Below are 15,072 nucleotides of genomic sequence, written 5' to 3' on the forward strand. Positions count from 1 at the left end.
GTAAATGAATCTCAGTTTGTTCTTGTTTTACAGATTGCTTGAAACAATCACCTTTGCTGCTCAACATTTTCAAACTTATAATTTAGATATTGTACTTGTGGTAACAAATGATCCAGGACGTAGTACATGTTGAGCGCAAAATGGCACTTATAGGCAAGCAACTAATGAAAGTTGTTTGACCTTATGATACATATGCACTGCATTTGGATTTACGAGGAAAAAAATTTGATCCAGAGCCTGAGCTGAGATATTTTAAAGCTGCTAGTAGGGCTTTCATGAATCCTTAGATCAAGTTAGTAAAAGATACTTTCTCTGTAATCACGTGATATGAGAGTTAAACTTAGATAGTTAATGCAGCGTGGTAATCTATACACATCAGGGAGTCCCAGTATTATTTGCAGACCAAAGAATAATATTCAAAAATAACTTTGTATTTATGATAAAAGTATTAATTACATATTTTTGTTATATTTTTGTAATATTATTGTACTTGAATTTTCTAGTTGTCAAATGCGGTAAAGTTAATTGTAGCGGAAAAATATGCTACAATTAAAAAAAAAAATTTTATATTACTAATATACACTAAAATATTATTTTCAAGTATGAGTTGCATTTCTAAAAGACTAATTCGTTAGGTATAAGTAGGAATCATTGATTGTTTTCTAGAAAATTTTGACTCAACACTTCGCGTAATATGGGAAAAAGAGATCTACGGAATCTCATGTATCCTTACATATTAACATAATGGGAGGAGGGGGGGTAAAAAAGATATTAATTATCCCTACGTAACTCAAGAATGTCCCCTTATAGTTGGAACGTTTGCTTAGTAATATAGTTCTATGTACTCTGGACATTTTAAGAAAATTTTTTATGCCATCCGATCAGTTAGAAAACAAATATACAGTTTTAGTGTACCGAGAAAGTAATATGATGGTCTAGAAAACAATTTTACATTAGAAACATTGCCAAGCTATGTAAGGTTTGAGTAAAAAAGAGTTTATCCATTTAAATGTATCAACAAAAATATAGCAATAAGTAGGAGAAATTAAAAATATTTTCTTAAAAAAACATCTTTGGGTCAAGTTAGTAACATATACTTTCCATGTAATCACGTGATATCAGAGTTCAATTGCTAAAATAACAATAGCTTAGCTAGTTAATGCAGCGTCATAATCTATACACATCAGGGAGTCCCAGTATTACTTGCAAACCAATGAACAATATTTAAAAATAACTTTGTATTATAAATGTATTAATTTCATATTTTAGTAATAATTTTGTATTATTATTGTATTTGAATCTTCTGGTTGTCAAATGCGGTAATGTTAATTGTTGCGTAAAAATATGCCACAATTAAGAAAATAAATTTCTCCCACCACCTGCATAATTTATTCAGTATCTCGATAGAGGACGATTGCGATGTCTCAGAGCATTATGCACTGTATAAGGCTCATTTATAGCCTCTTTTATAGTCTATGGTTGTTCAACTGCCAACTTCTGCTTTTGATAAGAACATACCCTACGATTTCTTATGTCCTACAGTGCAGGTCAACATGGAGCCTAGGAGCATAATGTGCAAGGTATTTTCGATTTACTATAGAACTTGTTTATAACATAAATGCGAACATGAGCATAAATTTTATTTTTTTCTTATTTCATTACAGACGTGTAGTTTATACTTTGCATCAACAACGGTTGCAGATAACGATAACCGTAGTATTTATTTACTGCAGCAATTCTTAACACAATACTCCAAGAACAGCCGTAGATACTTCTGACATGTAACAACCAAAATAGCTTAACGTGGTAAAAAGTTCTGTGTAGTTTAATGCATCCACCAACCAAAAGTGGAAATATCAAGGGGTTAGAGGTTATTAAAGTGCTGATGGTTGTGCTAGAAGAAGTACCATCTTTGAAAACATCTAATGATCTTCTAATTGCCTTTGATGAGTGGAAAACATGGCTAATGAGCCCAGTTAGCTTGGACGATTAACGATTTTAACTGTACACACTTATTTAGTGTGCGAGTGATTCGTTCTTTTAGAATAGATTTATATCTAGTCACTTGTTATGAGATGTTAATAAGATATATCTTGTTGATTATTAGTTAGTAATTTTATATCATACTTTAAAATTTTCTAAAATATTATTTTAAATTATTAGTTGTATTTCTCAAAGACTAATTCGTTAGGTATGAGTAAGAATTATTGATTGTTTTCTAGAAAATTTTTACTCAGCACTTCACATAATATGGGAAAAAGAGGTTTACGGAATCTCATGTATTCTTACATATCGACATAGCGGGAGGAGGGGGGGTAAAAAAATTAGAAGTTATCCCTACGTAACTCAAGAATGACCCCTTATAGTTGAAACCTTTGCTTAGTAATATAGTTCTATGTGCTTTGGACATTTAAAAAAAATTTTTTAATGCCATCCAATCAGTTAGAAAACAAAGATACAGTTATAGTGTACCAAGAAAGTAATATTATCGTCTAAAAAACAATTTCACATTAAAAACATTGCCAAGCTACATAAGGTTTGAGTAAAAAAAAGTTAATCTATTTGAATGTATCAACAAAAATGTAACAATAAGTAGAAGAAATTAAAAATACTTTTTCAAAAAGAAAACTTTGTCCAGATTGTGCATTAACAAAATAAGAACTTTGTTAGTTACAAAATGGTACAAAGCAGTTTGTAAAATTTGAAAATTATATGACTTTTTATTAATTTCTTTGTCAATAAGAAATTAAACAATATAGAATAAAATAGCAAAAAACTAATTAAGTGTAACAATTTTCTTGAAAAAATTACTCTGCGTCATACAAAGAAGAGACCCAACGATCTTTCAAAGTTAGGAATAATCAACTCATAAGTAATACATGTTTATATTTTAATTGTACCTGCACGTAATTACAAATTCAAACATTAATTTTGTTGGAAGAACAATATATTTCCTTATGGTACTTAGAACTGTAAAAATAGTTTGTTGTCAGAAGAAGTACATACATCATCTACAAAAATGATCCTTATGATGAAGAAAATATAATTTAAAAAAAAAAGTCTTACTTTTAATTGCTACGCAAGTTCAAAAACAACCAGCTTAGTTTGTTGCCTTATGTACCTACAGTGTATGTTTCTTATATATATATATATATATATATATATATATATATATATATATATATATATCTGTACCTTAATAAGCTTACTATTTTATTGTCTCCGTTCGACAAGTAAGTACGGTAGTTACAAATATAAACGCTTACATCTTTTATGTATCAAACAATGCGTAACACTTAGTTATTTATTATTATAATATTTGCATCATAGTACAAATGACATAAAAAGTGAAAGGCGTTGGTAAAAAGGAGCTCAGAAGAAAATTAGCTGCCGTTGTTTTTTTTTACTCCCTTTCTCACCCGTGAGAGGTAGTTTATTTCTCTGTTTTTTACGATTAATAATGGCAGTCATTAACAACTGTAAGTAACTAAGTCAAAAAATTTCAAGAAATTCCTTTCAAGTTCGTAGTAAACGCAATTACTTTTTTTATGTTGACCTTGCAACTAGAAAATACCGTCCAACCTTCGTTTTAAAAGTTTTGAGTATTTTCTGAGTTTCCTAATAACGTAAAAAGGTTTGTATACCTGAAAAAACGAGTTGATTTTGCAAATTATACAGAAATATCAAAATTACGCATTACAAGGAATCTCATACTAGCTGAATGGGGCAGAGGAATAAGTCGCAAAAATTTTCTTCATAAGACTGGTTATACACAGTTATCATCAAAAAATTGTTTTTCTTTTTTTTTTTATACACGTTCAGTTCTTCAAGTGCTAGGGCATAACAAAAATGTTAAATTTTAATTAAATAATAAGAAGTTACTTTCAAAAATAAGTTGTAACATAACTAAGAAAAATAATATAAGCTCTATTTTTCCTCGAATCATGTGTGAAATAAAAAAAAAAAAGAAACTTTTTCAAATTAATATTAACATTAAAAATCTAATTATTCCAACTTTTGTTTCAGATAACATCAGTATTTAAACATCTTGCAATGTATTTGCGTAAACTGATTTTCTTAATGATTTTTGTATACTGCACTGCACTACCTGATGTAATTAAAATAGGTAAGTCAATTTAAAGTATACTTGGAAGTATAATCAAAGTTATCGTTGTTTGTGCTTTAAACTTTTTTTTTTATTTCAAAATTAAACGTAAAAAATAAAATAAGTTGCGCACCTTAACGTAGATAAAATATTGAAGACTTACAGCTTTTCAAACGCTATTATAAGATTCTTATTATATAGTTGGATGAAGACTGATTTGTTGCACCTATTATTATAAACCATTTTAAAGTAAGGAATTACCCTCAAAATACTACCAGTAATTTAACAGTCTGACAAAAAGGAAAGAACTTTGAGTAAAACATAGAACTGCTACTGTGGCTTAGTTAATTTTAAGCAAATTCGTAAAAAGCAGGTTTAACTAAATTATAGAAAGAGTGCTGACATCTATCAAATGAAAGTTAAGCCAAACGATGTATTATCAAAACGTCTGAGCTGCATTATATCTTTTACTAATTAAAAAATTTTATTCACACAAACGAAATTTCTACAGAGTAGCTTTCAAAAGTTTAGATTATTCTTCTTTTAACTCATGTATAAACATATTTGTCTGCAACTAGTAGAATTTATAGGAAACGTCAAATACATTTCAGTATGGAAACCATCACAAGATCTTTATAGTGCTACGTTTTACTCTATTATCTTACATTATTCATACAAATGTTGTGTACTTAGTTAAACAGGAAGTATTTTAAATCTTTAACAGCAAATAATTTGCAATCACACAAATATTGAAAAGCATTTACTATATTTAGTTTCAACAGACACTAAGTTAAAAAAAAAGTGTGTAATTTAAGCAAAGTAAGAATTATCTTAAATATTCTGAAAAAAATATTTACTATAATGTTCATTAGGATATCAGAGATTAGTTTAATACTATTTTTTTAACGAAGTAGTTGATTGTTATAATTTACCTTATGAGTATGTATTTTGTACGTTACTACTGTGTAATATCCGTAAACAATATCTGATACCACCAATTATTTTTTCCCTTTCTTTGGTGTAGTAAGTAAACTTTTAGGACTCTAATTAGGAATAGTTCATTGCTCGTGGACAAAAAAAAAATTAAATCTCATGATTTACAGCAGAGAAACGATTATTTATTCCCCTTTATAATTTTCTCAAAAGTACATGAAAAATAATTTGGTCCAAATTAAAATCTTGCTGCATTTATTGATTTTACAACTGTGATGTATTGGTATGCTTATGAGCTGCTATTACTATGTGTGCGTAAGGAAGAACCGAGCGAGGGATTGTAAAGCGAAGCCAGAGTATGGCCGACTGCTAGACCGATCGCACGTATCAATTGTAAGGCCTAGAGTATGCCACGTATACCTCGCACGCGCCTGTAGTCGATCTGTTTCCTACCTTTGTTAATAAACTTATTAATACAATAGATCTCTTTATTTATTTAAACATATCAATTGGCGACGAGGATTCAGAACTGTGAAGGTGTGCAAAAAGCTAATGTCGGATGAAGATATAACGGAAGTAGAACAGTTATCAAGAGAAGAGTTATATGTTCGTTTAGAATGTGTGGGTGTTAAATTTGGTGTTAAAGACTCTACGAACAGATTAAAATATAAGCTATTAAGATATTTTAACTCTCTCGAAGAGAAAAAAGTTCAAAGTGTTGAGACTAGTGAAAGTATAGCTAATGAAATGGCAACGATAGACTCGAAAATAAAACTTGAATTCGAATTAGGCAAAGACGATTGGGAAACATTCGTTGAACGTTTAGATCTGTACTTTACGGCCAATAATGTAACAGATAGCAAAAAGAAGGCAGCCATTTTGTTGACACGAGTGAGTGCAGATACGTATAAGTTAGCAAGAAATTTATGTCATCCCGAAAAACTGAAAGACAAACAGTTTGATGATGTTGTAAAGCTTTTAACAAACCATTTATGCCTGAAGCCATCCCAATCTATGGAGAGGTGTAAATTTTACGCGGCAAAACAAGCAGTCACGGAATCGTTGTCGGACTTTGTAGCCCGTTTAAAAGAATTGTCGTTAAACTGTAATTTCACGGCAGTTGAGACGGCATTACGAGATCAACTTATATGTGGTTTGAGTGATCATGCAACAAAAACGGAATTATTTAAAGAAGAAAAATTAACAAATGATAAAGCGTACAAAATAGCATTAGCATGCGAGAAAGCAGAGAAAGATGCTACATCATCAGATAGAATGTTCCACGTAGGCGGGCAGCAAAGTGAATTACACCTAATCAAAAATAAAAGTAAGTTTAGAGGTCAATACAGGAATACCATAAAGGATGGTAAGCGTGCAAGTGGTGAGAAGCATGTGGTGAAGAAAAGTACACAAGAAGAAATTATTTGTTATTGTTGTGGGAAACAAGGACACATCGGCAGAGATTGTAGGCATCGATACCAAACATGTAGAAAGTGTAACCGGCAAGGACATATCGCAGCGGCATGTAGGGGTCCGAATAGAAGAGTACAACATTTGCGAACGGAAGAGGAAGAAGACACGAACAATAATACGAGCGAAGAAGAAGAAGAAGAAGAAGAAGAAGTAGATGACGTTAGCGAGTTTCATAAGTTAGAAGTAAGCAGTAATGTTTATAGTACTAATAATTTAACGAATAAAAACAAAGCGGCACGCTCACCAATGTATTTAAATGTAAACGTAAATTCGGTTGGGCTTAAAATGCAAGTTAATACAGATTCGTTTTGCAGTATTATTTCTGACGAAACAAAAAATAAATATTTTTCAAATGTAAAAATTTGTAAAAGTTCGTTTGCGATAAAAGCATATAATTTAAAAGTAGAACCAGTAGGTTTGTTACGAGATTTGAAAGTCGTATTCCATCAACAGGCTTATACTTACAAGTAATAAGAGATTATCCAAGATTGTTTAGCGAGGGAGTTGGTTGTTTCAATAAAGCCAGTGTTAAATTAGTTTTAAAAGATAAGGCAGTACCGAAAGCCTGTAAACTTCGACACGTACCGTTTGCTTTGAAAATTAAAGTTGAAGAAGAACTAAAAAGATTAGAAAAGTTAGGGCATATTGAAAGAGTAAATACGAGTGAATGGGCTACTCCTATTCTACCGATTATGAAGGCTGATAAAATCATACGTATTTGCGAAAATTCTAAGTTAACTGTGAACCCATGTTTGATTGTAAATAGACATCCTTTACCTACTCTTGATGATATTTTTGAAAAGTTACAAGGTGGAAAAAAAATTTCACAGATTGATCTAACGCACGCATATATGCAAATACCGGTGCATCCAAACTCGCGTGATTTATTAACTATTATTACTCATGTAGGTTTATTTCGCTACACGAAATTACCAGAGGGAGTGGTATCAGGTCCGGGAGAATTTTAAAAAATAATGGAAAATTGCTTAAGTGATCTTAAGGGACAAATTGCAGTTTACCTAGATAATATATATGTCACGGGAAAAAATGATGAAGAACATATCAACACGCATTATAAGGTTTTGCATAGATTGGAGAGTTTTGGCTTTAAAGTGAATGTAAATAAATGTGATTTTGCGAAACAAGAATTAGAATTATTAGGTTTTGTAATTCACAGTGAAAAACTTTGTACTTCAAAAAAAAAGGTTGAGGCTATTTTGCATGCACCGATACCGAAAAATAAAAAACAATTATTATCATTCTTAGAACTTGTGACTTACTACGAGCGTTTTTCACCCGATCACGCATCAAAGTTAAAACCTTTGTATGATTTAACAAAAAATACTGATTTTGTTTGGAATGCGCAGTGTTGTAAGGCTTTACATCTTGTTAAAAAACGAAATAACATCAACAAAGGGCTTAACAAACTACTATTCTACGCAAGAGCTTGTACTTGCATGCGATGCGTCTCAATATGGGCTTTCGGCAATTTTATCGCACAGATACCCAAACGGAGAGGAAAGACCCATTGCTTTTGCGTCGAAAGTAATTCTGGAGAAAGAAAAAAATAGAGCCATTATTGATAAGGAAGCAGCTGCCATAGTTTTTGGCTTTAAAAAATTTTATAACTACGTATTTGGTCACGAAGTGATTTTAAAAACAGATCACAAGCCTTTGGTGTATATTTTAGGACCAAGTCAAGAAATACCTTCAATGGTAGCAAGTCAACTTCAACAATGGGCCTATTTTCTATCTCACTTTACTTATAAAATTGAATATGTAAACACTAAAAAGAATGGGAACTGCGATGCTTTATCTAGATTGCCAGTAAATGATGATATGCAAATTTTCAGTGAGAGTTTTTGAGTGATTAATTACATTGAAGAAGAAGTAAAAATTATTACTGCTAAGATAATAGCAAATGAAACGAAAAAAGATAACATTTTAAGTAAAATTGTTAAATATGTAAAAGATAATTGGCCAATATGAGAAAACCCTACTGAAGAAGAGCAAGAGTATTATGTAAAAAAAAACGAACTTTACACTGAAAAAGATTGTTTACTTTGGGGTTATAGGGTGATTATACCCAATAGCCTCAGAGTAAAAATACTTAACGACCTACATGAATCTCACTTTGGTAGCATAAAGATGAAAATGAAAGCGCGATCTTACGTATGGTGGCCGGGTATAGATAATCAATTAGAGGAATTGGTTGCTACGTGTAAAGTTTGTATGCAGAAACGAAAAGCTTAACCTAAAACACCGCTGAGTCCTTGGCCTATGCCCAATAAATGTTGGAGCAGAGTTCACAGCGATTTTTTGGGTACATTTCATGGGCACATGTTTCTGATAATAATTGATGCTTATAGTAAATGGCCAGAAATTTATGATATGAAAAATAATATACGAGCGGAGAATACCATAGCGCGGTTTGAGGAAGTTTTTTCTCGTTTTGGCTTACCAGGCCACTTAATAACAGATAACGGGCGTCAATATACGAGTAGTGGCTTTGCCTCATTTATGGAACAAAATGGTGTAAAGCACACGTTTTCAGCTCCTTATCACCCGGCCACCAACGGAGGTGCCGAAAATTTTGTGGGTATATTTAAAAGAAATGTAAATAAAATGATAAAATCAGGAAAAAAATTGAAAAATGCCGTAGCAAAATTTCTGTTCGATTACCGCAGTACAGAACACTGCTCAACGGGGAGATCACCCGCTTTTTTTTATATTTAGACGAGAAATTAAAATTAAACTTGACTGTGCAAGGCCGAACGTAAATGATAAAATTAAAACGCACAGCTACAACAAACGTTAAATTACAAAGGGTCACGTAATGTTAAGTTTAAGGAGGGGGAAAGAGTCTGAGTGACCGATTATACTACAAATTCTAATAAAAAAATTATCGCCGTAGTTAAAGCTCAGTTGTCACCTGTTAATTTTGAGGTGGAGGTTTGTCCAGGAAAAGTATGGAAAAGACATATTGATCAAATGTATAAATATCGAGAGATAAGCGACCCTTACAAGGGTAGCCTTGAAAAACCTCAACCCGAGATAACAGTGACTCGAAGAGCGTCAAAGCATTTGGCTGAAAAGCGAAGCAGAAATAAAACTTGTATTCATTAAAAGGAGAGGAGATTGTGATGTATTGGTATGCTTATGAGCTGCTATTACTATGTGTGCGTAAGGAAGAACCGAGCGAGAGATTGTAAAGCAAAGCCAGAGTATGGCCGACTGCGAGACCGATCGCACGTATCAATTGTAAGGCCTAGAGTATGCCATGTATACCTCGCAGACGCCTGTAGTCGATATGTTTCCCACCTTTATTAATAAACTTATTAATACAATAGCTCTCTTTATTTATTCAAACATAACAACAACTATTAAAAAAAATTTTTTATTTAGTTTCTTGCTTATATCTCCACTGCTATTGCTCTTTAAAAAATTTTTCACCACCAATCTCTAGTTCATAAATTTTTCTATAAAATATATACTTTTGCAAATCCATTATTAATTGGTAATGACACGTTAACGTCAAAAAAAAGAGAAAAAAAGTTTTAAGTACCGAAGAACTTTCTATTTACTTAAAACAAAAAAAAAATCATACATTTTCTTTGGACGTTACCGTAAATAAATATAAGTATTGAGTTAACTAAAAAATGGTGACTGGTAAAAGTGCAAACTAATGTAATTGGTAGTTTTTTTTAAATTTATTTTTTAAAGTGTAGCCATCAAGTGTTATAAAAAAATGTACAGTCAGCTTATTACCATTTATTTTTGATAAAAGTATTGTTTGTAATATTAGTAATGGTGATAAGTAATACAAAAATGTTTTTTTGGGAATTTTGATGATTACGACTAAAAAATTTTGTTTGCAACTTAAACAACTGCAAATATCTCAGTCAATTTTGTATGCTTACTTTTTCAACTAACGTCATTGTACTTCTCATAAGAAACACAAGAAAAAAAATGCTCTAGCTCACTCTTAAGCCGAGATACACGAATTTAATGTTTTTGGCAATACTGGACTAATATAAAAATTTTTTATTGTTAAAAAATTTGTGCACTATCTTCGTATATTTCTGCATCAGACTGCCAAAGCATTTTATCAATTCCATTAGAAGAAAGGCAAAAAAACAAAATTAAGCAAGTTGCGTTGTAACAGCCGAGGCAGCTGAGTATCGCAACCTGCACCCCTTTCTTGCAGTTAGGTGGCTGACCGATTGCAGTGCGTATGGGGTAAAACACAATCTTTGGCTGGGATTTAAATTTTAGTCAGTTGTTTTACAGAACTATATTATTAAAAACATAGTACTTAACACTGAAAATTTTTAATTAATGAATATTTACTAAGTATATCTTTATTGTATCACTCAAAAAAATGTATACACTGTAAATAAAGACTTTTACTCTCCTAGTGCAGTGGAAACTAAAGGCTGTTAAAGTGATACTTTTTTTTTAATAGAATTTTCAAACAAAATTATGAAACACTTGTTTTATTACTTCACATAACAGATTAAAATTATTAAAATATTAAATCTAACCATTTTAAGAAGCTGATTTAAGTCTTTGTAGGGCTACCTCTATAGTTTATAAGATGTAGTAATGTAAAATAGCACATTTGTAAAAAAATTTAACGTAAATAAAGAAAACAGAGGACCAAATTGCTCTAGTACATTCACTGATGAAACTCTCTGTTACAGAAAAAAGAATGTACTGTCAGTTTGGATCTTAAATGCACTTAACCTTTAACACGTATTACACAACGATGACCCCTATAAAAGTAGAGTTAGCATTTTTTTTTTTACATATTTAAAAAAAAAAGTTGTTTATCACGACTCAATGAAGCCTCAAATAGTTTAACTTGCACATAAAAATGTAAATACTGTTTAAAACCAGTAGATAGTGGGTACTTAGGTACCCAAGTATAAAATTATACTTATATGAAATGATGTGACAGGCAAATTTAATTATAAATATAAATTTGATTTTTTTTAGACAATATTGTGGACGAAGTCAGTAAAAACAAATATTGGAACAAGTAAAACTACGTTAGTTAAGTGTGTTTGCTATTAATATTTGGATACTAAATAGAAGAACGATTACAAAAAAAGTATTACGGTGCAACATCCCATGTCATATACTTATTATTTATTACTTTAAAACACAAAGTCTCATTTTTAAACTTTTGAAAGCGAAAGCTTACCCATTTTTCCTTAACCATCAATTACTGTGTAATTATTGTACCACGTCTGTGCTCGTTTCAATTGACATTAGTTCGGTTAAGCTCTGATTGATCGTTTGGATCCCCAATTTGACGAGTCCTTCGTAAATGCAAGAGTATGAAAACTTTTAGCACATAGTAACTTTTGCCTTTTATCTTTCATTAAGTGCTCCTAAGTATCTATACAGAGTCAAGAGTGAGTTCTGTTGCATCTTTTAGCTCAAGTAAAACAGGCCACTGTAAACTTGCTTAGAAAAAAAATCAAAATGGAACAGGAAAGAAAAGACCGGTAATGTGGGTTCTGACGTAACAAGCAGCAGCATAATAATTGTCATTGCCACTAGAACTCTTGTGTAGGATTAGAATTATTGTTGCGTTCAACCTTGTAAGATCTTGCGACTGCGTGCGCATAAGCAGCGGCAAACCAAGGATCATAGAAGTAAGTTAAGTTAAGAAAAACTGTAAATTGTATGAAAATTGTAAATGCGAGTCTGAACTTTATGGCTTATTTTTTTGTAAAATCAACTATTTCCTGCCTTTATTATTTAAATAAATCATTAGATAAAATATAACTTAATTGTTGATAAGACTTACTTTCTTAATTTAGAAATATTCCAATTACTTAACTCTATAAAATATTCTTATAATTAAAATTCTACTTAATAGACGCATTATTCTGACTGGAATAGATAAGTTAAATATAAAGAAAAATTGCAATAGACAACGTATAAGAAAGGGTTTTGCAAAGACGTGAGATAAAAAGACGAGTATGATACGCTATGGTTGCATTACAAAAGATATAAATCCAAACAGTAGGTTAAAGCTTGCTCGCATATGTCACAATAACACACCTGAACACATGCCATTTAGTAAGACCTAACACCACAACGCTAAGTCAACAATTTAAAAGAAAAGTGTACTGTTAGTAAAGCAAATAAGGGCTTTCAGCCGACGGCTTGTTTCTGACGAACAAATTCTAAATTTACATGTTTGTAGAATAAATCAACAAGTTCTGCCCTTTACTTATATAAGTTTGAACACAATAAGTTAGTTTTGTTTGTGAAAAACAAAGATTTTTGTTTTACTGAGATTATGCTTTCACCAAATCGAAATTTTTCTATTTTTCTACAATTTTATTTCGTTTTCGATTTTCTCCAATTTTCACCTAAGAATCACTTGCAAAATATACAGAATTCTATGTCCCTTATTTTAAATGCAAAAGATGTTATGTGTTTAAGAACAGTCATTTCCAGGCTTAAGGGTAGGGCAAGAAGTTGTCAAAACGAATTATTAATAAAGACATAAGATGATCTTATAAAACATTTTAGGGTACTAGTCGCTGTTTCTAAGGCTAAAGTTAATACATTACCAATATCAATGATTCTGAAAGAAAAAAGGAGAAAACTGTTTACGATTTTCACGAGATAATCTTTTAACTTAATAATGAAGATGCTAGAACAGCTAAAATAGAGGCCACTTCTAACAACATTCCTGAACATCAACAGCCTAACTCCAAGTTATATCTTGATTGATTGGCCGTAAAGCATTGATGTGCAGTCTTCTCGACGAATTCAAGGCCCAAAACAATGTCAAATGTACCAAAAACCTTTGCCACTGCCTTACAGGTTGCCTTAGGAGGGGGAAAAATTGGAAAAATGTTTTACTTGAACACTAATGTTACCATGTATTATCAGAAATCACACGTGTACCTTATTTCGAAGTTTCACCCTACAACAAGAGCAAATATACCAGTACACTAGTAAAACAGACAAGAAATATTTACATATTTCCAGCCGAACCAAAATAGTACAGAGCAAGTTGAAAATAATAATCCCAACATGCACAATTGCGATACTATATCTTATTGTTATATATTATTTGTGACACAAAAATTTTTTAAAGTAGTTTAAATCAGACGGAAAAATAGGATCACACCAGCTCTTTAGTACAAAAATAACGACTCCACTGATTCATCTGTAAAACTGTTGCAAAAATCAAATGAATCGCAATATTATCAACCTTCGAATGACTTGTAAAAAAATTATGAAGATTTTGGCCCTATAAAACCTATACAACACCAAAATTAGTTATTGGCCTATTTGAACTGGCCCTTTTACACAGGCTTACTGCAGTGTGTACTTGGTAACTCGTTTACTTCTCCAATAAGAACTTATCCCTGTACTTGCAAAAACGTTCAGACACCACGCGAAAAACGAAATGACATTAGTTTTTGTTCAAGGTCAAATTCTTTCAATAGTTAACAAAATTTCAGACGAAATTCTTCATAACCAGGCCATATTTTTAACGAAAACAGTGCTCGTCGTCCAGACGCAGTGGCAAGCAAGGATCTAAATCAGCGTCCACTAACGAGCCAATTTGTGCAATTGCCCATGTGTCTGTCGCAAGAAACATTGGCAACGCACTGACAGTAAGACTTAGAGTTAGACAATTAAATAAAAGTAAAGACACTTTTATTATAGATACAGGGGCTGACGACAATCCTATAAAAATATTTCCATTACTGCCAAATGTGATCTTGTTGTAATCACAAACACTAATACAAAAATTTCTCTTATTGAATGAACTTCTAAAAATATTATAACATTAGTAACAGTAGCGTTGAATGTATCTGATAAAAACTGATGTTTTTTACGTCTTACTACAAGAAACAACTTTTAGTGAGCCAGAAATATTAGAAAATTTATTTTTAGCTCAAGAACAAGTCAGGCTTTGTAATGACATGTAAGTCTTGATACTAAAAAGAAGACCGTTGAGTTCCATTTTATTTACAGGAAGATTTACAACAGAAAGTAAAGAAAAACGTAGACTTGAACTGCTTGATGCAACGACAGAATATATAAATAAATAAAATAACTTTAACAAAACGATAGATAATATTAGCATAAATGAAGGAAATTCAAAATTTCTGACAACTTCTCAGCATTTTAAGCCTAAAGAAGTATACAAAATGTCAGCCAGAATGAGAGTTTCCGAAATTCCTGTAACGCACACTCACAGTCACGAGCAAGCATACCTGCGCTTGGTAAAGAGTACTCCTTGTATGTTCATAGGAAAAGCAGCAGTAACATATAATAAAGGTTGCTCTTTCACGATTACCGTAAAAACTATAGAAGAGCCAGTAAAAATCAAAGTTCTCTAATTAAATCTCGTACCTTTTGATTTAGATAATTCAGAAAATTTTCTCGACTCAGATTTTATTGGTGATGTTTCCAACATAACAACAGAGAAAAAAAATTAAATATATTACGGTAAAACTTTGCCAGCATCATCATACTAATAAAACAAGTTATAAACAACTTTGCCAAATAGGAAAAGC

The 15,072-nt window shown here is 31.4% G+C and overlaps 1 protein-coding gene across 1 annotated transcript in view; it reads left to right on the plus strand.

Moving 5' to 3' along the window:
• Positions 1-15,072, plus strand: part of KaiR1D (Kainate-type ionotropic glutamate receptor subunit 1D) — a 1,638,136-nt gene that overhangs the window by 65,282 nt on the left and 1,557,782 nt on the right. Inside the window, exons 5-6 of the mRNA XM_089592467.1 lie at positions 5,559-5,929; positions 6,041-6,694. Of these exons, the coding sequence (XP_089448593.1) occupies positions 5,559-5,929; positions 6,041-6,694 (1,025 nt within the window). The remainder of the gene's footprint in view (positions 1-5,558; positions 5,930-6,040; positions 6,695-15,072) is intronic.

Source organism: Copidosoma floridanum, unplaced genomic scaffold (genome assembly GCF_036245765.1).
Source record: "Copidosoma floridanum isolate Cflo_tuat_1 unplaced genomic scaffold, Cflo_Japanese_pri ptg000017l, whole genome shotgun sequence".
In the NCBI taxonomy this organism is placed as follows: Eukaryota; Metazoa; Arthropoda; class Insecta; order Hymenoptera; family Encyrtidae; genus Copidosoma; species Copidosoma floridanum.